The following is a 26810-nucleotide window of genomic DNA, read 5'->3' as shown; positions in this document are numbered from 1 at the left end:
GCAGTGAGGCCAGATGGAAGTGGTTTATAGGTGTGAGCTGGGTATGCTTAACCTTCTCCTCACCCTTTACTTTCTACTTGTGACTTCTACCCCTAGACATCCGTAGACTTGTTTACTTCATAGAGATGAGCCCAGAGTGTGTACGGAGAAGAGCTGGCACGGGGGGAGGGGGGTTTGCAGGGGAAAAGCTGCAGAAGAGGAAGCTTAAACACTCCAGTTCTGTGGTGCAAATTACACCCTTTTAAGTTAGTATCCCTATTAGAAGTGTCATTTTATTTTATTGCATGCATTGGCACATGTAAGATTCAGTTCTACCTCTAGATATTGAAAGAAATTAATATATCTCATTTAGATTTTTAAAAATTGTATCAATGTCATCCTGCATGCATAAAGGAGATCAGTGGGACACACACACTTGTGATGAACTTTGCAGTAAGGAAATATGATAAATGCTTTCAGATTGCACAAACTTCCTAACCCACAACGTATTTCTTCTTCCAGATCTGATTGTAGTTGTTGCCTCAATGATCGTGCTTTGTGTGGGTTCTAAAGGTCAAGTTTTTGCAACTTCTGCTATCAGGTAAAATGTTTAATTATAATTAAACATTCTTTTCTTTTGTCCTGTCAAACTGTATTTTTCCTGCCTCTTTTTTCTTAGTTGCTCTTCTATGTTCAGTTTTATATTCTCAGACTTTTCATGTCTTTTTTGTTTTGTTTTGTTTGCTGACCTGTATTGCAGGGGCATCCGGTTTCTGCAGATTCTGCGAATGCTTCATGTAGATAGACAGGGAGGTACATGGAGATTGTTGGGATCAGTAGTTTTCATACATCGACAGGTATGTAAAACTAAGAGGAAGAAGTCAAAGAAACATCTGTGCATGTCAGCTCAGATGTAAATCTCACTGAATTCAATGGGCTTATTCTCAAGTGAGAGAGTATCCTATATGTACTTACCTGGGAGTAAGTCCCATTGAACTCAAGGAGACTTACTTCTGAGTAGACATGCTTAGGATTTTGCTGTAAGTTCTTATCGATGAAACCCTAGTAATTTTGACATTAATATGAAAAAATATGAATCTGTAAAAAAATTGTATTAGGCCTTTCTTCGGCATAATTAGTTTCAGTTCCACTATTACTTGTCTTGATTCTAACTTCTCCTCTCACCTATTGTTATGGTAGATTACACAATCAGTCTAAATAAGCAACACTGAAATTTAATGGATTGTTTTCAAAGTATTAGTATATAATTTCTTCATCCATAGCTTGGCAGCATTATAGCTCCTTACCATCCATGACTGAATATTTTTTGTGAGTGGCTTACAAGAATTCTTTTCATCAGATACTGAAGTTAAATGATTTACAGTTATCCTTAATCCAGTACAGATGCTAAGACTAATGTGAGCAAATAGTCTTTTAAAAACTTTGCACTGAAATGGTGACAGTAAAGAATCCAAGTATGTGACATTCAAAGACCTGAGCACAATCCTGTGTGTGACTACTCAGAAATAAGTGTAATTGCACTTAATAAGACTTACTCCCAGGAAAGTTTGTATAGGATTGCAGCCTAAAGCGCTTAGCTCACCTATGGCCAAAACCGTGAAAGCACGTAGCTCAAAAGCACGTAGCTCACATATGACCCAAACCCATCCTGCATATTGTAGGTTCTCAGAGTATCACAAGGTCTGCCTTCAAGGCAGCTGGTCCACCCATCTATATAGTGCTCTGCAGGGCCAGAAGGCCATGTGCTGCCAGGAGTGCAGTATAGAGTGGCTGCCAGCAAGATTCTGCCAGTGGAGGGCTGGGCATTGAGGCATCAGGGAAGATCAAGGGCAGGATGGGGCAGATCTCAGTGGCCCTCGTGTCCACTGTATCCAGAACCCCCATCCCAGGCTGAACATGCTCCCAGCAGGCTCCTCAGAGCTATACCAGCTACAGAGGAGTCCCCGCCGGGACCATGCAGAGCCCAAGAAGGTAAATAAAGTTTTTTTTCCCTTACTTCTCATGGCTAACCTGGTCCCCAGTTGGCATGCAGGATGCAGTGGATGCTGTACAAACCGCTCTACATCAGGCATGCCAGCAAGGGATAGGACTGGGCCATAAGATGTGTAATTGGGCAGAATAGAGAATCCACTATGTATCTGACTTAAGAATCTATTATTAATTTTGTAAAATAGCTTCTGGCCACAGCAGTGTTCTGTATGCTACTAATTTACTGTTAATTTGTTTTTATTCTTTTAGGAATTGATAACCACACTGTACATTGGGTTTCTAGGCCTGATTTTTTCATCTTATTTTGTGTACTTGGCTGAAAAAGATGCTGTGAATCCTGATGGAGAACATGATTTTAGCAGCTACGCAGATGCTCTTTGGTGGGGAGTAGTAAGTATTATCCATAGGAAAGTACCAAATGGGACCTGGTGTTTATCTTAATGTGATAAATATTTAGTACATGGAGTACATCATAATATAAATGTGTGTGTGAGGGGGGCAATCCATACTATGCCTTTTCTCTATAATATACATGGATTATGATTAGGAAGATAATTAGCAATTCATTGTCTATCGATGTAACATTTTTTTTCCAAATAATTTGGTGTTATCTCACACAACTGGCTCCTGTGAGATCACATGTGCTCCCATTACTTTCTGACTGGAGAAGCATTTGGAGCACGTGCTCGGCACCCCCTCCTATTGGCACCCAGGTCACATGCCTTGTTTCACCCCAGGGGCAATCTACCACTGATCCAGCCCACTTCCCAACCCCTGACTTCCACCTCCCTCCCCCAAGTCACACATGACCAGTACCCACCACTACATTATCTGGGACAGTGTGGGCATCTCCCTAGCAGGGAGCCCATGGACCTGCCAGTTCTTCGCAGTGGCAGCTCCAAAGCTACCAACAGTGGTTTGCCATTTACAGCAACACAGCTGCATTTGTGTCAGTTGAATGTGAATTCCGCTGTTGCTAATCAAGATAGGATTGGGCCAAAAGTAGCTTATAGGTTCTAGTGTGGATTAAGACACAAGGACTCAGAACTCTAACATGTTCTTTCTCCAGAGTCCTCTAACAAAGAATTAAAGCTAATATTGGATATTGATAAATACTAGCTGGTATCCTGGTGCTTTCTTTTTGAATTAACTCACTAGTGGCAACAAGTAGACTCATACAGCAATAAAGAGCTCACATGTGCTCTTGATTCTGGAACAACATCCCTACTGTCCAATTTCTGGCTCTTAGCATACCCACTCTGGTTCTGGTCTTGATTCTGTCATGTGTTTTGCTTCCTCTCTGCAACCCTATAAATTCTCTTCAGCAAATGTTTGCTCAGGACAATTATTCTACTTTTATCTGGCACCAATTGAGCTCCAAAAGAATCTATGCAGACTGTAGTCCCCCTGATTCTTTGCAAGTTTTGGACCAACATGAACAGATACTGCAAGCACATTTGAATAGCGGGGACTAGATTTGCTAAATGAGTCCATATGGTTATACAGATATAGTGTAGTACAAACATATGTTATGTGCAGGGTAACCAGATAGATACAATGGAGGACAGAGTCCTTATACCTTTAACCATTGTGTAGAAGAGGTACCGTAATATTGGCAGGTGAAGCTTCATAATCCCTTCCATGTTGAGCTGCATCTGCCAAAATTTCCTCTTCTATACAATGGTTAAAGGTACAGGCACTCTGTCCTCCATTGTATCTGGTCACCCTGGTTATGTGTACTCAATATAAAAGAGGATGGAAATGTGCAAGTTTTATCTATTTTATATAACCCATTATGTGCTCTCCATGTTTTTTCCCCCCCCTTCTTCCTGTATGTAAATACAGTGCAATCTCTGGTGGGATCAGAAAACTTGCTTTTTAGCTTTCAAAATCCTTTTTAAAGAGTTGCAGTGGCACTACAATGTGTTGAGTTTCTTCAGAGGAATGACTCACATGGCTTCTTAATTAAAGGTGGCAGATGCAACCACATGCAAAAAGAGACACTGCCCTTGATTTTGGCAGCAAAAGTATACTTTTGTCAGGCATGAGTGGTGCTTTGTAAGAGCTGCAAAGCTTTCTCAATAGGAATGAGAAAAAATTAGCCTATAAAAAGAAGGCAATCCAAAAGAGAGCCTGTATAGTCCCTTGCTCCTTACAGACTAATATGCATATAATCTGAATACAATTCCCTGCTACTCCTTCAGCTATATGAACCCCCTAGCAGCAGAGGAAGTCATTGGAGTTAAATGATTTCAAACTGAAAGGTCAGGAGCTAGAACAACAGCAGGGACCCCTGGAAATAGCAAAATCAAGCTACAACCTAGGCTACTAAAAATCGTTTCACAGAATTCTTTATTATGGTTCCAAATAAGTGGAGTCTAAGGCTCAAGCTGCACACAATGTGAGGGATCAGTGACTGGATTTTTCAACATTTGTTTTTGCTTTTAAAGCAGCCACGAGGACTCTGATTTTAACCAGCATGGGATGAGGAAAATCTCTTTTCCCCATGCTATTTCCCCAATCTAGACTTTCACTCCATACACCAAAGTTGCTATTAGCCCTTGATGATGTATCCTGTATACTTTGTTACTGTCACAAAGGTAGAAGAAAAGTAGCCTTTGCATAACCTTTCTTATGCGGTATTTAGCAAGGAATCAAAATCCTGTAATGTTTTGTCATTTCTTCTTGATCTTACATTCTTTGATTTTGAGTTTGTCATTTTAAAATGATGAGGTTTTCCTCAAGACTGTCATAGTGTAGCCCTTTCAGGAAACTGGTGAGACTCGTCAGGGCACCAACCCGGGGATAAAAAAATACTGTATTTGGGGGAAAAAATTCTTCCAACTCTGTAAAGGGAAAGCGAAGCCGGTGGAGTTGTAGGAATTCCCCCCCCCCCCCCAAATACGGTATTTCTTTAATCTGCAGTTGGTCAAATCCGTGAATGTGAACCTGTGGATAGGGTGGGCCCACTGTTTAATAAATGGCTATGACCATGATCCAACAAACAACTGAAGTGTAGCCTTCAATTTTGTGTTATGGAGAGCTTGCTGTCTGGGTTCTTTGCCTTCACCAACAATGGAACCTGGCTGTACATACAGTCCTCTGGATCACAGCAAATAAGTCTTCAGTTGTTCCCATTAGTCTGACCCCTGAATATCTCATGCATACATAATCTTCACTTTCATGACTATCCAGGATCAAGATCTGAATTAAAGTTTTTAGCGTACTTCTGTGTGGCACCATTTGTATAAATATATAAGATAAAGGGCGTGATCCTAACCTCGCATTCGGCTGGCGCAAGTTCCAAAAGCACGTTTGCGCCTCCTTGGGAGCAAGCTGCGCCAGTGCACGGAGGCTGCATCCAGCCTCCATGGCGGCTTGAAGAGTGAGCCTTTTGTCAGCTGAGCTCCACCAGTGCAAGGTTCTGGGGTGGTCAGGAAGGAGGTGGGAGGGAGACATTCCAGTACAGGGGGAAGGAGGGAGGAAGGTGGTCCCAGGGGTGGGCACGCAGGCGGGGAGCGGGAGGTGGGGCTGGAATCCGGCTGTTATGAGGAATTCCAATCCCTGTTCCCGAGCAGCACGGAGCAGCTTCAAACCACTCTCCTCAGACTTTTGCTACCTCAGGAGGTGGCGTAAGTCGAGACCCATAAGGGCTGCAGTGGCTTACCCGGGGGTAATTGGAAGAGTTTCCTCTTACCTTTAGCTGAGCCACTTTGGAGCCCTATCTTGCACTGGATACAGTGCAGGCCTCCTGGCCTGGCTGTTCCAGTGCAAGATAGGATTGCGCTGAAAATAGGTTTTTGGTTTTTTTTTTGTTTTTTTTTGTAATGTAGCAGATCTTATGTCCTTGTTTTTAACACTATATACAAAAGTGTTTTGCTAATCCGGCTGTTATGTTCATTGTAGACTTTACAGGTGCACTGACCTGTTGGAAAGAGAATGCCATCTTGTGTGAATCAGTTTGTTTACAAAATTACAGGTTGAGGAATGGAACTGTAGGGATGCAGCAGTTTCAGCGCAAGCAGTTTCAGTTTTAGTTCAGAATTCTGGTGTTCCCAAAATCCACCCTAGTTTGTTTCTGTGGAGTTGCGCCTGGTAGCATTTTCAGTACAGCTCGTTCAAATCCTAGCGTTTACCACAACCCTCACAGCCTCTGTATCTGATTTCTAGCAGAACAAAACACCGTATGTATTATGTAGTTGTTCAGCCATACAAATCTGAATGACCACGTGCTGCTGTGAAATGTTCACATTTTGGCCCAAATCCTAACCCACTTTCCAGCTCCGACATAGCTGTGCCAATGGCATATGTGCTGCATCCTGCAGTTGGGGGGCAGTCATGAAGGCCTCCTCAAGGTAAGGGAACATTTGTTCCCTTCCCTTGGAGCTGTGTCACTCTTACCTCAGTGCTGGAAAGTGGGTTAGGATTGTGCCCTTTATCTTTTACTAGGTTTTGACCTGGTATCTATGTACTCTCTAAGTAATTTTTATTACTTCTTCTGAAGTGTATGTGTTCAGCGTCTCATTTACTTTTAATGATATTAGTCCCTTAGGCTTTAATGAAGTAAACCACTGCTTGCTTGGTCACAATCCATGTACCTTTTGGTATGTGTTTTGTTTTTGCTACTGACTATTTTCTAAAGTAATCTTAACTATTCTGTAGCTTAACTTCAGATTATTTAACAGGCGCAAGATTAGTCATACTACCACTCCTGTGGTGACCTATACTAGATCAAAGTCTTGCAGTGAGAAATGACTGTGTGTGACCATGCTCTTAATTGAAACATTTGGCTTTTCCTGCTGAGTTGTTATTAAATTTTAATGTGATAGTCCATGGATTAGTTTTTCTTTTCTTAAATTCCAGAACAGTTACAGTGAAACAGCAAAACCCATGTAAATCTTTTTATCAGGAATTACTATTTTACAAATGTGAAATTTAGCTTTTTATTTTTTATAATTTATAAGAAGTAAAAACTTGCAAGCTGAAAATTTAAAATACCTAAAAAAAAAAAAAAATGGCAATACCCTTATCAGGAACAACGCAAATGACAGAACCCTGGCAATGTGCTTTTAAGCACTCCATCTCATCTAGCAAAGGATTTGGGGCCCAATCCTGTCCAATTTACCTGGGCCAATGCAGCTGTACCAATGATTGGAGCTGCATTCTATGATGGGAGGGGCAGAGGCCTCTGCAAGGTAAGGTACCATTTGTTCCCTTGCCTCAGGGCTGCAGTGTGGCAGCATCAGCACTGGAAAGTTGGATAGGATTAGGCCCAGTGTCATTTTGGCTGGTCCTGATAAAGGTATTACTAAATTTTGGTTTGGGTGTGTTTTCTATGGATCAACATAGCTTCCTGCAATTTTTATTTTAACCAAGCATGTTTAACCAAGCTGTGACTAGGATTAATGCGCATAACATTAAAAAGGTGGCAGAGCAGCTTTTAAACTGATCCCTGGGGGAAGGCCGACAGGAGCCGAGGGGCATCCGGTTCGGGACTCCTCATCCCTATGGGATGAGGATGGGGAGGTTAGAGAACAACAAGACAAAGGCAGGGTAGGAGAAGAAATTGGGAAAGGTAGGGAGATGGGATGTGATAGACAGTTTGGCACAATGAGAGGATGCGGGGACAAAGGAGCGAATAAGCAGCCCATCCTGGGGCATTCCGTGTATAAATGCTTTTATGCGAATGCCCGAAGTCTACGAGCAAAGGTGGGAGAACTGGAATGTCTGGTAACAAGGGAAAACATTGACATAGTGGGCATAACGGAAACCTGGTGGAATGCGGAGAATCAGTGGGATACCGCAATCCCGGGCTATAAACTCTACAGGAGGGACAGGCAGGGGCGTGTTGGAGGTGGGGTGGCCCTTTATGTTAAGGAAGGGATAGAATCCAGCAAAGTAGAGATTGAAGGTGGGTCCGACTCCACCGTAGAATCTCTGTGGGTTAAATTACCAGGCTTGAGCAGCGATGTAATACTGGGGGTGTGCTATCGTCCTCCAGACCAGAAATCTGATGGGGACCTTGAAATGAGGAAACAGATCAGGGAGGTGACAAGGAAGGACAGGGTTGTAATCATGGGGGACTTCAATTATCCTCATATTGACTGGGTCAATTTGTGTTCTGGTCACGATAAGGAAACCGGATTTCTTGATGTGCTAAATGACTGTGGCTTAGATCAGCTAGTCACGGAGCCCACCAGAGGACAGGTGACTCTGGATTTAATTTTGTGCGGTACGCAGGACCTGGTTAGAGATGTAAACGTTACTGAGCCATTGGGGAACAGTGATCATGCTGCGATCCGTTTTGACGTGCACGTTGGGGGAAGAATACCGGGCAAATCTCTAACAAAAACCCTTGACTTCCGACAGGCGGACTTCCCTCAAATGAGGAGGCTGGTTAGGAGGAGGTTGAAAGGGAGGGTAAAAAGAGTCCAATCTCTCCAGAGTGCATGGAGGCTGCTTAAAACAACAGTAATAGAGGCCCAGCAGAGGTGTATACCGCAAAGAAAGAAGGGTTCCACTAAATCCAGGAGAGTGCCCGCATGGCTAACCAGCCAAGTTAGAGAGGCTGTGAAGGGCAAGGAAGCTTCCTTCCGTAAATGGAAGTCTTGCCCTAATGAAGAGAATAAAAAGGAACATAAACTGTGGCAAAAGAAATGTAAGAAGGTGATAGGGGAGGCCAAGCGAGACTATGAGGAACGCATGGCCAGCAACATTAAGGGGAATAATAAAAGCTTCTTCAAATATGTTAGAAGCAGGAAACCCGCCAGAGAAGCGGTTGGCCCTCTGGATGGTGAGGGAGGGAAAGGGGAGATAAAAGGAGACTTAGAGATGGCAGAGAAATTAAATGAGTTCTTTGCATCTGTCTTCACGGCAGAAGACCTCGGGCGGATACCGCTGCCCGAACGGCCCCTCCTAACCGAGGAGTTAAGTCAGATAGAGGTTAAAAGAGAAGATGTTTCAGACCTCATTGATAAATTAAAGATCAATAAGTCACCGGGCCCTGATGGCATACACCCAAGGGTTATTAAGGAATTGAAGAATGAAGTTGCAGATCTCTTGACTAAGGTATGCAACTTGTCCCTCAAAACGGCCACGGTACCAGAAGATTGGAGGATAGCAAATGTCACGCCTATTTTTAAAAAGGGAAAGAGGGGGGACCCGGGAAACTATAGGCCGGTCAGCCTAACATCTATACCGGGTAAGATGGTGGAATGCCTCATCAAAGATAGGATCTCAAAACACATAGACGAACAGGCCTTGCTGAGGGAGAGTCAGCATGGCTTCTGTAAGGGTAAGTCTTGCCTCACAAACCTTATAGAATTCTTTGAAAAGGTCAACAGGCATGTGGATGCGGGAGAACCCGTGGACATTATATATCTGGACTTTCAGAAGGCGTTTGACACGGTCCCTCACCAAAGGCTACTGAAAAAACTCCACAGTCAGGGAATTAGAGGACAGGTCCTCTCGTGGATTGAGAACTGGTTGGAGGCCAGGAAGCAGAGAGTGGGTGTCAATGGGCAATTTTCACAATGGAGAGAGGTGAAAAGCGGTGTGCCCCAAGGATCTGTCCTGGGACCGGTGCTTTTCAACCTCTTCATAAATGACCTGGAGACAGGGTTGAGCAGTGAAGTGGCTAAGTTTGCAGATGACACCAAACTTTTCCGAGTGGTAAAGACCAGAAGTGATTGTGAGGAGCTCCAGAAGGATCTCTCCTGACTGGCAGAATGGGCAGCAAAATGGCAGATGCGCTTCAATGTCGGTAAGTGTAAAGTCATGCACATTGGGGCAAAAAATCAAAACTTTAGATATAGGCTGATGGGTTCTGAGCTGTCTGTGACAGATCAGGAGAGAGATCTTGGGGTGGTGGTGGACAGGTCAATGAAAGTGTCGACCCAATGTGCGGCAGCAGTGAAGAAGGCCAATTCTATGCTTGGGATCATTAGGAAGGGTATTGAGAACAAAACGGTTAGTATTATAATGCCGTTGTACAAATCTATGGTAAGGCCACACCTGGAGTTTTGTGTCCAATTCTGGTCGCCGCATCTCAAAAAAGACATAGTGGAAATGGAAAAGGTGCAAAAGCGAGCAACTAAGATGATTACGGGGCTGGGGCACCTTCCTTATGAGGAAAGGCTACAGCGTTTGGGCCTCTTCAGCCTAGAAAAGAGACGCTTGAGGGGGGACATGATTGAGACATACAAAATTATGCAGGGGATGGACAGAGTGGATAGGGAGATGCTCTTTACACTCTCACATAATACCAGAACCAGGGGACATCCACTAAAATTGAGTGTTGGGCGGGTTAGGACAGACAAAAGAAAATATTTCTTTACTCAGCGTGTGGTCGGTCTGTGGAACTCCTTGCCACAGGATGTGGTGCTGGCGTCTAGCCTAGACGCCTTTAAAAGGGGATTGGACGAGTTTCTGGAGGAAAAATCCATTATGGGGTAGAAGCCATGATGTGTATGCGCAACCTCCTGATTTTAGGAATGGGTTAATTCAGAATGCCAGATGTAGGGGAGAGCACCAGGATGAGGTCTCTTGTTATCTGGTGTGCTCCCTGGGGCATTTGGTGGGCCGCTGTGAGATACAGGAAGCTGGACTAGATGGGCCTATGGCCTGATCCAGTGGGGCTGTTCTTATGTTCTTATGTTCTTATGATTGCTGTGTTAATGCAGGATAGGCAGCACAAAGTCTGTAGGCCATTTCCGGCTCACCACACTTTCCCCCCCATAATTCTTCCTGAAACATGTTTGTTGTGTCAAATCATCACAAAATGGCAGCACAGAATGGTGTGGCAAAAGTCTTTGGCAGGCCTCTAAGGGCCCACAGCACTTGTTTTACCTATATACTGCTTTTTAAGAAATGAAGGCATGGTTCTGTTCTGTTCCACACAGTTGCATGGGATTGGTTTGTCTGAACTGCTCCCCATGTAATTATGTGGTAGTGAGGCAGGTGTATGTGAAGGAGATGTGCACCCCCATGTGAGGTGGAGAGGCTGGCAGACTATTGTCCCGACTTGTTTTATGATTAGTCCCTGCAAGATAGCACCAGATCCTTTTGTTCCTCAGGGCACAAAAAGCCTTAGATGTTACTGCTATAAGTGGTTGTTCCAACAATCCCAAGCTTTGCTGGCAAATGATATCAAAGTTTCAATAAAGACAACTGTCTGCTTCTAAGGTTGTTTGGAGAGCAAGTGCCATTATTCTGTGGAATAATAGTGCTGTAAAACTATCCAGCTGATCAAACACCACTATTCAAATATTGTCTCCCGTTTTAGTATGTTACAATGCTAGTTTTGAAGTAGCAAGGAAAAGTATAGTGAAGAAGCTTAAAAGAGCAAATAACCTTTTCAATGCTACCCCTATTTGTAAAGAAAACATGGTTACATATTTCAGCAGAATATTTTATATTGTGCTTGTCTGGCATACAACATATGGCTGATTCTGTATTAACAGCAGCTCGATTTGAAAACCAAACAGCAATTGGAAACAAAATAACTGATCTCCCTTTTGGGAAACAGATTAACTTTGGAAACAATCCATAGGAAAGTTTTGTCCCTGCCCCACTGAAATTAACAAGGAATTGTGCGAGAGAAAATCTTTTATAACTTTCATACAGCTGGACTGCAGCCCATGCATGCTTTCCTGGGAGTAAGCCCCATTGAACATAGTGGGACTTACTTCTGAGTAAACATCAGTGGAATTTGTTCAAGAGGTGCTTCAGTTGGCATCTGGCTGACCATTGTTGGAAAAAAACGGTGGTTCTCTGGGAAGAAAGGACTGGCATTCCTACTGCTGGGATGCCCCTCCTCCTGCAAGGTAGGATCGGAACCTCACTGAACGGATACTCCTCCCACTTTGGGGGCGTTCCCTCCCGAGTTCCTACCTTCTAGGAATGAGGATGGACCTCTGTTGTGCTCTGGCACAACATCAGTATTTTTCCTTTATTTTTTCTTTTTTCTTTCTGCCTTCTTCCTTGGAGCAGGGGGGTAGAACTTCCCCCCCTGCCTCCCAGGCTCTGCACAGCAACCAGAGCCTGTCTGCTGGTGGGGCTCAGCGCTGCCTTCCCCCTCACTGCAAGCGGGCAGGAATGGCAGGTTGAGGCAGCGTGGGAAGCTTCCGACCCCCTCCCCACACGCAGCCGGCAGTGGACCCACACCGCCAGCAGCAGCAGCAGTGCCTTCCCAGCCAGCCAGCAGGAGCACCAGAGCCATGTGGCAGGTGCCATCTGGGCCCTCCCCCCCTTCCCCGCAGGAGGGACTCAGGCCAGTGGCAGCCCAGCGGTGGAGCACTCCACAGGCCCCAGCGACGCTGTGCTCTACAGGAGGTTCACCGGGGCAGCGAAGCGCCCATCGGTAGCTGCTCCCCCCAAGCGGCAGCAGAGCGGCTGCGGCGGTGAGGAGGCGGCAGGTGGCGGGGTTCCCCCCTCAACCGGCACAGCCCCCCACAGACCTCCAGTAGCGACAGCAGCAGCAGTGAACCTAGTAAGCCCTCAGACAGCACAGCCACCCCTTCTCTGCAGCAGTGGGCGAGCACGGGGGGAGCAGGAACGCCAACAGGCAGTGCACCCGGCGCACAGCACTACTGCACCCCTCACAGCAGGGTCACCGCAGGGCAGGCACCCCTCCAGGCAGGCCGTGGCAAAGGCCCTCCCCTCTAGGCAGCACCTCCCACGCGCGAGTGTAGCCTCGCACAGCTTTAGGCTGAAATTGTGCTTCTGGTTTGCCGGAAGCACAGTTTAAAGTGTCAGGGAACCTTCAGGAGGCTTCCCCAATGTGTCCTGGAGTCTCACAAGGCACTGTGCTCTCCAGGTAAATGGGGGGAGGGCAGATTTGTGTGCAGGGGGAGCAGTAGCATCCATCGTGGACCTTTATCCCGTGATGTAGGACTGGAGAAGTCCACCACTGGGGCAGTGGTTCTTCAAATTTTTAGCATTGGAACCCACACACATACAAAAAGTTTCACTTTACCAGCCACTCAAGCCTCTGTGGCTATACTGGTGATTGGGCATCAGTGCTCCCCTCAAGTAGCAGATGTTTAATGCTTGATGCACCTAGGCTAATCTACCTTGTCAGTTTCCCAAAAATTGGGTTGTGACCCACTGGTGGGCCATGGACCCACAGTTTGAGAACCACTGTCCTAGGGGCTTTCAGAAATGTATATGGATCCCTGAGCTTTTGTGGCAGACTCTCCTAATATGTGCCCATGCATTATCCTCCTCTCAAAGATGCTGAGAAATCCATTTTCACCTACTTGGGTTCATGTATTTAAAAGTTGGACATATGTTATAGCCTAGGCTTTGTTAATAAACAACTATTATAAGTTGAATTCAAATGAACTAATAAGCTGACATGCTTTCATGTGGAGACAGCTCCATATTTTAGAAATATTTTTCCCTTGTCTACAGTTAAGCACTCCTGCAAAAACTGCAGGGGGTGAAGACAGATGTAACACCAGATGTAAGACCAGTGGAGGGTAGTTGGAAAGCATTCTTGCTTCGTTCAATAGAAACATACCTTTTTGTATTTTGGGGTGAAGTCTGAGAGTACAGTGTGTACATTTTCTTCATGGTATAGCTTGAACAGGATAAAAACATTGAGTGGTGCCTGAACTAACATAAATGATAATTTAGCAGCATGCCTTCCTCCACCACAGTTTCTGGAAGCAATTTTGCAACTGTTCTTAAAATGTTGGCAATTTCATTTTTTGTTTAATTAGGTGAAGGATGAGCATAGAACACAAATGAAAAGAATATGTGTCACTTTAGAGTATATTTTAAGAAAGACAGAAACTTGCCTGAAGCATGGGAAGGGGGAAGGAGTCAGAAGACTCATCCAGCATTCACTTTGCTTCTGTGTATGTATGGGAAGCTGTGGGGTTGATATCATGCTGTGAATGAAGGACCTGCTGTAGCCACTGGTAAAATGTTGTCTGTCTTTATCCTGCTGCCCACTCCAACATATATGGACAGTAATAAATCATCCGGGAGAGCAGTTGATTACTAAACTCTGTGTTTGGAGAAAATGGCTTCTGAATGCTGTTCTCTCTTACTCTGCTTTTGTTGCTGGAATGGGTTTCATTTCTATAAGACCCTGAAGGAAGTCTGACTTCCCATAAGTCATTGCTTATTGCAACTTAGGGACCATCAGTTTGCAGCACAAGTGTTGTGGTAATCTTCTCCTCTCTACCTCCAAAGCTTGATTCTCAAGTGTTTCCTTTTCACTGATCTACATGCGCTATTGAATTATTATGTGAAACTGTGAATCATTATGCTGACCATGTTTTAGGGATCAGTTAACTAGCTTGAGTTTTGTTCTTTCTTCTTTGACACCTTTGCATTATTTCAATAAATGAAAATATCAAATAATTGACCCCATAGCAGTTTTTGTGTTCACTGTACTTCCTTAAGCCATGCTTCAGACCTCACAGATATCTCCTGGATATAAACAAAACTAGCAGTTCAGTGTTCATTTTCAATTGGACTGATACAGTTTTCCCCAAAGAGAACAGTTAGAAATGGGCAGGCTGCCCAAGGCCCTGAAACCTCATGCATGCACTGTAAAGTTTTCCAAGTCATGAAGCCTAAATTAACGCTTTGAATTTACAGCATGTTAACATGAGCTGTGTTGTAATTAAATTTCCTGTCCTCTTTCCTTTTTTGTGAATCAAAGGCTACTTTTGATATTATAAGCTTTTTTTGTATACCACACTGCAGTGACAGATTTTTTTCTTGTATCCTGTGCATATGTTTGTGGAGATAGTATTAAAAAAGCATTTACATAGCAGCTATTTACATAACAAATATGTTTATTTACAAAACAAATGTTTTAGCACAAAACATTTTGACAGGGATTAGGATGGTAAAGGAGAAGTTGGGAAATGATTGGGAGAAGTTTGGGATGTTGAGGTATAGTAGGGGAACAGGACTTAAGGACTCATTTATCTGCCTGATGAAATCTGTGTTGCAAAATCTTCTGTTTTCTGAAAATTTCTAGCAATATCTTCAAGTGCACCTCCTTGCGCTCCTTGGAGAAAGCCCCTCATATAAAAGGTGCCCTTTTGCTCAGAGTCACTAACTCTTCGACCAGCAAGTTACTAACAGTCTGACTATAGTGACCAGCAAGGTCACTAGCTGTTGACAAAAAAAATTCAGTTTTATTTCAAGCAGCCAAAAATACCCTTCTGATCGTTGCATTAATATTTAAATAAACTTGATTTTTAAACCTCATTTTTCAGCTGGAAGCAAATTTCGCACATACCTTTCCTTCTCTGCTTGCTAAAACCATAAAAATGTTAAACAAAAGAAGTTACTAAAAATTGTTTAAACCACTTTGCAATCTACCTGGAGTAATACCTCCTTGCAGAGTGGAATGAGATGAATTGTGTAAGAAGGTAGAAAAAGAGGACCTGGAAAATAGGATGTTTGAGGAATAGAGTGGATGATTCTCTGGAACAGGGGTGTCCAAACATTTTGGCATGATGGCCACGTTGTCTCTCTGACACTGTGTCAGGGGCCAGGGGAAAAAAGCATTAATTTAATTTTCAAATTCAAATAAATTTACCTAAATGAATATATTAGAGATGGAACTTATATGAATGAATGAAGGTCTTGCAATAGCTCAAGGCCTATAAAAGGCCTTGCACAAAGCAAGGTCAGCCTTCCCTTTGCTCCCACGCTGCATCATAGATGTGAAATAGCAAGCAGTGGAGGGAGCCCTCGTCCCACAGATCAGGCAAGAGGTTGAACATTCACCTTCACACTGAGAACAGTTGCATCGGGCCAGACTGGGCTCCAGCAAGTCTCCGGAGGGCCAGATGCTCATTGGAGACTGGGGGCTCCCTGAGGCCCAGATTGGGAGTCCTTGAGGGCTGCACGTGGCCCCAGGGCCAGGGTTTGGGCACCCCTGCTCTGGAACTAGCCCATGCTTGCTTTTGAACTTGGTAATGCAGACTGAACTTGTATAATTTGTTTTCTGTCAAATGATCTGACTGTGTAAAAGTTGCCCTGGACTTCACTATCTGTATGCAGGAAGCAGAAAACGTTTTCATTTACACTGTGAAGAACCCTTGTGTTCTGTTGTGTCATTATATAAAATGTATGCTATTTCACATCTCACAATGTCAAAAGACACATTGTAACATGAAGCGGTGTGCTTGTGGTCTGATAAGTTGTTTTTTAAATTGTAGGTGACTGTTACAACCATTGGTTATGGAGATAAGGTGCCGCGCACATGGATAGGAAAGACCATCGCATCTTGCTTTTCTGTATTTGCAATTTCATTTTTTGCCTTACCAGCGGTAGGTTGCTTGAAGTACTGCAAACTGTTTGTTAACTGAGTTTAAATTTACATACGTGGAAAAAAATTTCTTTTTGTTTGTCTTCTAATTATATACAGTTGCCACAAATCAATTATATTTATATGTTTATTTAAAGTATTTGTACCCTGTATAGTAAATATGACAGCTTAAGCAGGATCAGTCAAAATTTGACATAAGCAATATCAGTAAATCTGTTCCCAATTTAGCAGAACCTCATGTTTTGATTTTAAACAAATTTGGCAGATGTACAAAAAATATGTATGTATTTTTGACATACACTTGGTTTGATTTTCTCATTTTACAATTATTTATTCTGTTGGTCAGGGAATTCTTGGTTCTGGATTTGCCTTGAAGGTACAGCAGAAACAGAGGCAGAAGCATTTCAACCGACAGATTCCAGCCGCTGCTTCTCTCATTCAGGTGACACGATGATATATGCTAAATTTTTCTAAATGTTATATTGTGAAAATATTTTATTACAAATCTTTATAGACTGTTTCACTGATCTTTGTTCATGTGTCCAGAAGAGTCTCAGGGAGGCTGACAAGTCTCTCAGGAGTTTTCTAGGTTTAGGATGCCTTTATACTCCTGAGTGAAGCTGGGCTAATGTGTTACCAAAAAGGGCTGTTTTTGTTTAGTAGAATTATTACACTGCCCTTATTGGAACATCAGGACCTTAGGCTGGATAACAAGATGGTGTATTGCAGAGAAATTCCTTTTTGCTTAAAGAGGAGGCTGAGAGAAAGATAACTTCCAATAAAAGATTATGGTTTTATAACAAAAGAAAAAAGGTAAAATAATACACATGGAGAAATGATAAGGGTATGGTTTTTGGTCCTCCTAGTAATTGAATACAGTCTACCTAGCTTTCATGGTGGTTGCGTGTGAAGTACATATTTGGTGCTAGCTAGAAAAAGGGAGCAGGTGGGGAGGAGAAGTGAAAGAGGTCAAGGCGCAAGATAGTTACCTGTCCTGTAGAGCAGTTGGATGGGGAGATTGAGAGTCCTGTGAAGAGGACACTCTGACACAACGCAAGTGTATTGGGCCTTGGGGAGGGAGAGCGGAAGACCTCTCTTATAAGGGTTGGGAGATACTGCCTATGTGCTGAGCTGGAAGGTAGCTTGATTGCTGGTTGCTTAACTAAATGCTGGGTACTTGGAGTACTACTTTCATATGTACAAGTATCCCTGAAGTCTGAATGGAGATCTGGATGTAGGTATCAGTTATCAGCAAAAGTCAATCAGGGGGTTGATGACTGACTTCCTAGAAAGGGAAACTTAACAAAGACTATGTGGAAATAAATACAGGATGTAGGTACAATATAATAAATCAAAAACAGAATTTCAACTCCAAAATACAGGGAATTCTTGGAAGGCAGTTCAAGTTTGCATACCGTATTGTAGAAGACACATAAATGGTGATTTGATTAAGACACAAGAATTCCTCCCAGAATGTGTGACCATGGGGGGGGGGAGGGGGTTGTGTAAACTAACAATGAGCTTGTGGCTTGACCAGAGTCCTGGAAGTGTGGCCTGCATGCTGGAAGAACAGTTTAGCTTGCATGAAATTAGAGTCCATAATAGAGCATAACCATAATAGAGCATAACCAGGTATAAAAAGAGAAAATCAAGGATAAAAGACAAAAAGGGGGATTTTCATGTAACAAATGAAGGTAGTTGCCACCACCCAACTAGCTCTTTTTGTTACACATTAGCACATATAATTTTTTTTAATATTCCAAGCAGTTAAGAGCTTAGCTGTTGTAGTTCTATGCACCCCTTTCTTATTTAGCTGAGATGACTTCCCAGTCTGCTAGATTTCTGTCTTCTGAATATATTTTATCAAAAGTAGTGTATTTCAGATAGTTGGTCAAGGCTTTTTTGTTTGGGAGTAGTGATGAGAGGATTCGTCTCTGTCTTTCACAATGGAACCAGACAAAATAAATTGATTTGAATTAGGGATCCTTTCCAAACTGAAGACCTACTGTGTACCTGGTTATGTTAGGTAGACTGGTGTTAGAAGTCTCCTCACCTCTAGTTCCTGCCAAAACTCCTCTGCTGCAAAGCCAGCTGCCTCACTTCTTTTTCATACTAAAAAAATTAAGTAATAGATGAAAGGTGGCAAAGGGAGCTCATGGCATGGAAAAACCAAAGAGGTCAAGGCCCAAGTTGGTATCCCCTGCCCCAAAGAAAAAAGAATGGATACCAACCCACCAGTAATTAGAAGTAGCTGTGGCATTCCAGTGGTCCCCTATCTCTGACTGGCCATGGCCAGATCTGGACAAAGACTCTAAATTCTCTAGGCTGAAGATACAATTGGAGCATGCCATCAGCAGCACCTAGAGGCCTCACCATCTAGTGCAGTGCTTCCCAAACTCCTACAAGGGAGTTGGGAGCACTGTAAGTATGTGTAGGGAAGGGACTATGGCAGTAATGTTATCCCCAGCATAGTTCTGCTACCAGGGATGGGAGGGTTTTTTTTTTTTTTTTTTTTTACTTACCAGCAGCTAGCATCAGAGTCCTAGGGGTCTGGGATGTCTGGGGAGCCCTCCATAGCATTCCCTGTGCCTCGAAAGAAACAAAAGTACCCAGCTTTTTTCTTTTTTCTTTTTAGATGTTTTTAGATGGGGGGCCCTGAGGAGGGGTGCCCGGACCCTCCAAGACTCCAGTGCTGGCTGCTAAGTAAACCCCCGTCCCCAGCAGCAGTCGATCCTGGGGATCACATCTCTGCCTCCCCACCTTAAAGGAATAGGGACAGGTACTTCCCTGGCTGATGGATCATGACTCATGGAATTCACTGATCTAGTGCAAATTGGGACCTTCTTGCCTTTACCGAATAATTCCTCAGAAGCTCAGATACAATTTTCTATGCCACTATTTAGCAACATCCCTGGACTGGATACATGTTTACAACTAAGGGTGCAATCCTAACCCCTTATGTCAGCGCTTTCCAGCACTGGCATAGCGGTGCCAAAGGGACATGTGCTGCATCCTGCAGTTGGGTGTCACTCACAGAGGCCTCCTCAAAGTAAGGGAATGTTTGTTAGAGCTGCGTTGCCCTTATGTCAGTGCTGGAAAGCACTGACATACGGGGTTAGGATTGAGCCCTAAATAGTTTACAACTAAATAGTAAGGAAAATATATTATCCTAAATGTATTATCCATTCATGTTTGCAGTGCTGACATTTCTCTGATGATAAACAATTGTTTTTAGTGTCTCTCCTAATTTAATATTTACTACATTTTTTTACAAATGTTTTAGACTGCCTGGAGGTGCTATGCCTCAGAAAACCCAGACTCGTCTACATGGAAAATATACATTAAAAAGCCTTCCAGAAATCATCACTTTATGTCTCCTAGTCCCAAGCCAAAGAAAACTGGGATGGTGTCGGTAAGGAGATATATTTCAATTTTACTTGGATGTGTTCCATTAGATGTATTAGAATGTAAAACTATTGAAACAGACTATTTTACCATATGTTTTTTTCTCTAGAGAATAATGTCTCTAGAGCACTGGTTCTCAAACTCTCTGGGAGTTTGAGGACCAGGGTAAGTCTTTGCGGGGGCGGGGTGGAGAGTAGCAATGTGATCCGAAGGATCACGCCACTATGGGGGACCTAGGGGCTTTTTTTTTTTTAACATACTTGAGTGCCTGCCAGTGTAAGGGGGAGGGGCAGGGAGTCCTGCAGAATCCTCTGCAAGGCTCCCTGCACCTAAACACTGACAAAATGCAATTGCAACTCACTTCCTGGCTGCAAATACAAATCTGGAAGAGGGTTGAAATCACATTTTGTCAGTGTTTAGGTGCAGGGAGCCTTGCAGAGGATTCTGCGGAGCTCCCCACACTCCCTGGATGCCGGCAGGCACTCAGGTATGTTTTTAAAAAGCCCCTAGGTCACCCACAGCAGCACAAACCTGGGGATCACACCACTGCCTTCCCCACCCTTTAAGGAGGCATCTGTTCTGAGACTGGTGAGTCATGACCCACCAGTTCAAGAACCACTGCTCAAGAAAATATAATTTTTTCCTTGTATTCTTTGCAGAGAACATGAACCATATTCGCACAACAATGGATATTTGGTTAAAAGCGTGGCTAAATGACAGCTCAATCCTATAGAGAATCAGGCTGTGCTGCAGAGGGTTTTGCGGCTATGGAAGACTGTCCCACGTTCAGTGGGGGAGGAGAAAAACATAGGATTGGGTTCTGAGTCATGTACAGAAGCTCCCCTACTTAGAAGTATTCAGTTTACGAACAATACTTTCAGCCCTAACTTCTGTTTTGCAGCCAGTGCTGCTGTGTATCAAAGACATTAAGGAACATTCCCAAGGCTCCACAGTGGAACTGACAACATTGACAAAACAACATTGACATTGACAAAAACACATGACTGTTTCTGAGGGAATCTGACACCAGAGTGAAACTGACAGCCTTGAAAGTGACAGCATTGAAACTGATAGCTACAGGAACAGAGAGGGAATGTTAATGAACGAAATGACTTACGAACAGACTCATGGAACCTAACATGCTCATAAATACGGGAGCTTCTATAGTCTTCTTCTTGCCCCCTTCTCATTAATAGCTTTAGGGCAGGGGTGCTCACACTTTTTTGGCTCGAGAGCTACTTTGAAACCCAGCAAGGCCCGGAGATCTACCAGAGTCTTTTTTACAATGTTCGCGCCATCATAACATATAACATTTATGTGTACAATGTATGTTGGTGTACCTTGAGCCCCACTGAGTATAACAGGACTTACTCCTGAGTAGACATGCCTAGGATTAGGCTGTGAGGCTGCAATCCTAGCCACACTTACCTGGGAGTAAGCCCCATTGAGTACAATGGGCCTTACTCCCGGCGTTTCCTCCCAGAGGCACCTGAAGGGGGGGTTGGCACTCCACGATCTACTCATTTTGCTTCGCGATCTACCGGTAGATCACGATCCACCTATTGAGCACCCCTGCTTTAGGGTTTATAGGGGAGAGGAAAGCCATCATTGTCCTTAGTTCTGTTTCAGTCACAATATCATCAACTTTAGAACAAAATCTGTCTTACTGTACCAAATTTAAGATCAGGCAGAATTGTAATATTAATTTTTTCTTTTGGCAGTAAATTTGTTTTATTTTATTTTTTCTTATATTTCCTTGTGTTTAGTTAAGGTAATTGATTGGGGTAACTCATTGTTAATAGTAGCAGTATTTTGAAGATTATTATTATTATTATTATTCTTAGGTGAAAAAGAAGAAACTTAAGTCAGAAAAAGATAATGGAGCTCTTTCTCCTGATAAAATATTACCTGTTCCTCAAATCACATTTGACAGTGTGATGGATGACAGGAAGTCTGACAACTTCAGCTTGGATGCATATGAAAATTCTGGTAAGAATTTCGGTTAGAATGTGCATGCATTACACTAAGGAACTGCCATTTAACTATACAAAGCAACCTAATGGCACCTGAGTCCTGAAAACCTGTATGGTCGTAATATCCCATACAGCAATGGGCACTGATGATAGCACAACACTATTCTTGGCAAATCTGAGCAAGTTTGAAAGTGACAGCTCTGTTTTGCTACCTGTCAGTTTCCTATTCTGCCACTGGGTATATTGTTTCTGAAGGCAGATGCCCAGTGACTGAGAAGCCTTTTGCTTGGCTCCTGCTTCTCATCTGTCCACCACATCATTTATTCACCCCTTTATCCTGAATAGTTTTATAGAACTCTCATTTGGTATATTTGCTAGATGCATAGTAGTACTAATCTAATATTGTCATCTTACTGCTGCAGCACTGCAACATAGCCACTGGCTCATATATCATTTCTGCCCATCCTAAATATTTAAATGACACAGCAGATACTTTTACCAAACCTTTATCTACTCAACATACATAAGAACAGCCCTGCTGGATCAGGCCATAGGCCTATCTAGTCCAGCTTCCTGTATCTCACAATGGCCCACCAAATGCGCCAGGGAGCACACAAGACAACAAGAGACCTGAATCCTTGTGCCCTCCCTTGTTTCTGGCATTCTGTGTAAATAATGAAATGCAACTTCTTTACCAGGTCTGTTCTCTTTTCTTAGAACTGTTTGCTATTTTAATGCAAATGTAAAAATAAAAGCCCAATCCTATGGTTTCCCCACCCCCTGACCCAAGAGTGGCTCATGCTGCATCCTGCAAGGATGTTAGGAGAGTGATAAGAGGAGCTTGGGAGGCTGGTTTGAATCAGGATCATGGCTTGAGGCGAAGGACTAGGTTCTTCTCCTATGCCACAGTCCTGATCCAGATTGTAATGCACCCAACAGTTCCTCTTTGAGGGAGAAAACCTAGGTGTTCCTATAGCAGAACCCCTATGTCACATCCAGTTTGACCCTGTACAGTGTGGGTTGGATCCTAAATAGTACTACCATAAAAAGGAGAAATTCCATCTATACAGGTGGGGAGGGGATTCTCTTGCTCCTCAGGGATATATTTTCAGGGGATGCTGATGGCTGCAGAGGAAAGGGGAATAGGTCTAAATTGTCCCCCTCCCCACTACGCAAATGGTACTTATTCAATTTCCAGAATTACTCATGGGCTCAAACCCTGTGATTGAATATCTATAAAATGTTTGCTGTGTGTGTCTGCAGTTAAGTTACTTTTCTGTAACACAAAAGAATATGTTTGTTGTATGGTTACATTAATTTACAAATTTAAGAAGATAGTTATCCTTAAGGCTGCAATCCTATCCACATTTTCCAGATAGTAAGCCCCATTGAACAAAATAGGACTTACTTCTCAGTAGAGCTGGTTAGGATCGTGCCATAAATCTATTACTTAGAAAAGACCAAGTGTTTGATTGTTGAAAAACTGTATATGCTTGATGTCAATCTACCTGATGGAGATTGCTGTGTATACACCCATACACCTGCTGTTTACACTTGAATATTTTTGTAATTCAAATCCTTTTTCTTTGAGAGCCTGTTTGCCAGAGTCTCTTGCAAATTGTAAGAGATTTGTAAAATTCTCTTGTAAAATTGCAGGTTTAAAAAATGTAGAAACATTATTGGTGAATATTGCATCAGAATGTGTCAGGTAGAATGTTCACATGCACTTCTGGGTTTTTCAATAGGTTACATAGTACAAAAGATGTTCCAGTTCTATTTTGTTGCCTCTAACAGTGACTTTCACTAGTTGAAGGGTAATGTAATCTGAAAGCAGGTACTAACTCCAGTATGGAAACAAAGGCTTCCTTTTCCTTCTTACGTCTGCTCTCCTTCTTTCCCTCCTCCTGTTCTCTCAAAACTGTTCCAAGTATACAGGACAGAAAGGAATGTTTAAATTTCTTGGTAAGTTAAGAAAACTATTCACTTACAGCACACAAGACTTAATATTGTTTGCAGTGCTTTTCATGTGCTAATACTGACTGTTAACTATAAATTTTTTCCAAATTTTGCATGGGCAGCATGACAATTCAAAATGTGTTTTCTTTCTTATCTAACCATTATCATAATTCAGTTACTAGGACAGAAAAGTAGAAAACTATCTTAAAAATAACTTGTTCAATTATATGTGGTACTGTTAATATTTTCCTCCATATCAGTACAGGCATGTCCCTGTATCTGCGGGGTTTCTGTTCTGTTCCCCAACGGTTAAGTAAAACCGCACACATAAGAACAGCCCCACTGAATCAAGCCATAGGCCCATCTAGTCCAGCTTCCTGTATCTCACAGCAGCCCACCAAATGCCCCAGGGAGCACACCAGATAACAAGAGACCTCATCCTGGTGCCCTCCCTTGCATCTGGCATTCTGACATAACCCATTTCTAAAATCAGGAGGTTGCGCATACACATCATGGCTTGTACCCCATAATGGATTTTTCCTCCAGAAACTTGTCCAATTCCCTTTTAAAGGCATCCAGGTCAGATGCCATCACCACATCCTGTGGTAAGGAGTTCCACAGACCAACCACACGCTGAGTAAAGAAATATTTTCTTTTGTCTGTTCTAACTCTCCCAACACTCAATTTTAGTGGATGTCCCCTGGTCCTGGTATTATGTGAGAGTGTAAAGAGCATCCCTCTATCCACTCTGTCCATCCCCTGCATAATTTTGTATGTCTCAATCATGTCCCCCCTCAGGCGTCTCTTTTCTAGGCTGATGAGGCCCAAACGCTGTAGCCTTTCCTCATAAGGAAGGTGCCCCAGCCCCGTAATCATCTTAGTCGCTCTCTTTTGCACCTTTTCCATTTCCACTATGTCTTTTTTGAGATGTGGCGACCAGAACTGTACACAATACTCCAGGTGTGGCCTTACCATCCATTTGTACAACGGCATTATAATATTAGCCATTTTATTCTCAATACCTTTTCTAATGATCCCAAGCATAGAATTGGCCTTCTTCACTGCCGCCGCACATTGGGTCGACACTTTCATCGACCTGTCCACCACCCCCCCAAGATCTCTCTCCTGATCTGTCACAGACAGCTCAGAACTCATCAGCCTATGTGTGAAGTTTTGATTTTTTGCCTCAATGTGCATGACTTTTCACTTACTGACATTGAAGCGCATCTGCCATTTTGCTGCCCATTCTGCCAGTCTGGAGAGATCCTTCTGGAGCTCCTCACAATCACTTCTGGTCTTCACCACTCGGAAAAATTTGGTGTAATCTGCAAACTTAGCCAGCTCACTGCTCAACCCTGTCTCCAGGTCATTTATGAAGAGGTTGAAAAGCACCGGTCCCAGGACAGATCCTTGGGGCACACCGCTTTTCACTTCTCTCCATTGTGAAAATTACCCATTGACACCCACTCTCTGTTTCCTGGTCTTCAACCAGTTCTCAGTCCATGAGAGGACTTGCCCTCTAATTCCCTGACTGTGGAGTTTTTTTAGTAGCATTTGCTGAGGGACTGTGTCAAACACCTTCTGAAAGTCCAGATATATAATGTCTATGGGTTCTCCTGCATCCACATGCCTGTTGACGTTTTCAAAGAAATCTATAAGGTTCGTGAGGCAAGACTTGCCCTTACAGAAGCCGTGCTGATTCTCGCTCAGCAAGACTTGTTCATCTATATGTTTTGAGATTCTATCTTTGATGAGGCATTCCACCCTCTTACCTGGTATAGATGTTAGGCTGACCGGCCTATAGTTTCCCAGGTCCCACCTCTTTCCCTTTTGAAAGATCGGTGTGACATTTGCTATCCTCCAATCTTCTGGCACCGTGGCCGTTTTGAGGGACAAGTTGCATATTATAGTCAAGAAATCAGCAACTTCATTCTTCAGTTCCTTAATAACTCTTGGTTGGGTGCCATCAGGGCCCGGTGACTTATTGATCTTTAATTTATCAATGAGGTCTCAAACATCTTCTCTTTTAACCTCTATCTGACATAATTCCTTGGACAGGAGGGGCCATTTGGGCAGCGGTATCTGCCTGATGTCTTCTGCCTTGAAGAACTCATTTAATTTCTCTGCCATCTCTAAGTCTCCTTTTATCTCCCCTTTCCCTCCCTCACCATCCAGAGGGCCAACCGCTTCTCTGGCAGGTTTCCTGCTTCTAACATATTTGAAGAAGCTTTTATTATTCCCCTTAATGTTGCTGGCCATGTGTTTCTCATATTCTCTCTTGGCCTCCCATATCACCTTCTTACATTTCTTTTGTCACAGTTTATGTTCCTTTTTATTCTCCTCATTAGGGCAAGACTTCCATTTATGGAAGGAAGCTTCCTTGCCCTTTATGGCCTCTCTAACTTGGCTGGTTAGCCATGCGGGCACCCTCCTGGACTTAGTGGAGCCCTTCTTCCTTTGCGGTATACACCTCTGCTGGGCCTCTATTACTGTTGTTTTAAGCAGCCTCCATGCACTCTGGAGAGATTGGACTCTTTTTACTCTCCCTTTCAACCTCCTTCTAACCAGCCTCCTCATTTGAGGGAAGTCCGCCCGTCGGAAGTCAAGGCTTTTTGTGAGAGATTTGCCCATTATTCTTCCCCCGACGTGCATGTCGAAACGGATCGCAGCATGGTCATTGTTCCCCAACGGCTCCTTAACATTGACATCTCTAACCAGGTCCTGAGTACCGCACAATATTAAATCCAGAGTCACCTGTCCTCTGGTGAGCTCCATGACTAGCTGCTCTAAGGCACAGTCATTTAGCATGTCAAGGAATCTGGTCTCCTTTTCGTGACCAGAACACAAATTGATCCAATCAATTTGAGGATAATTGAAGTCCCCCATGATTGCAACCCTGTCCCTCCTTGTCACCTCCCTGATCTGTTTCCTCATTTCAAGGTCCCCTTCCGATTTCTGGTCTAGAGGACGATACTACGCCCTCGGTATTACATCGCTCCTCAGGCCTGGTAATTTAACCCACAAAGATTCTACGGTGGAGTCGGACACACCTTCAATCTCTACTTTGCTGGATTCTATCCCATCCTTAACATAAACGGCCACCCCACCTCCAACACGTCCCTCCCTGTCCACCCTGTAGAGTTTATAGCCCGGGATTGCGGTATCCCAGTGATTCTCCGCATTCC

The 26810-nt window shown here is 43.4% G+C and overlaps 1 protein-coding gene across 2 annotated transcripts in view; it reads left to right on the top strand.

Moving 5' to 3' along the window:
- KCNQ1 (potassium voltage-gated channel subfamily Q member 1) overlaps positions 1–26810 on the top strand; it is a 386395-nt gene that overhangs the window by 100008 nt on the left and 259577 nt on the right. Inside the window, exons 4-11 of one of the 2 annotated variants that reach the window (XM_066609959.1) lie at positions 502–580; positions 740–836; positions 2239–2379; positions 16182–16292; positions 16638–16733; positions 19575–19703; positions 21541–21685; positions 23605–23631. In XM_066609959.1, coding sequence (XP_066466056.1) covers positions 502–580; positions 740–836; positions 2239–2379; positions 16182–16292; positions 16638–16733; positions 19575–19703; positions 21541–21685; positions 23605–23631 — 825 coding nt within the window. The remainder of the gene's footprint in view (positions 1–501; positions 581–739; positions 837–2238; positions 2380–16181; positions 16293–16637; positions 16734–19574; positions 19704–21540; positions 21686–23604; positions 23632–26810) is intronic. The other variant, XM_066609964.1, reaches the window with a different exon arrangement.

Source organism: Tiliqua scincoides, chromosome 1 (assembly GCF_035046505.1).
Source record: "Tiliqua scincoides isolate rTilSci1 chromosome 1, rTilSci1.hap2, whole genome shotgun sequence".
Lineage (NCBI taxonomy): Eukaryota > Metazoa > Chordata > Lepidosauria > Squamata > Scincidae > Tiliqua > Tiliqua scincoides.
This window is presented reverse-complemented; position numbering and strand designations above follow the sequence as displayed.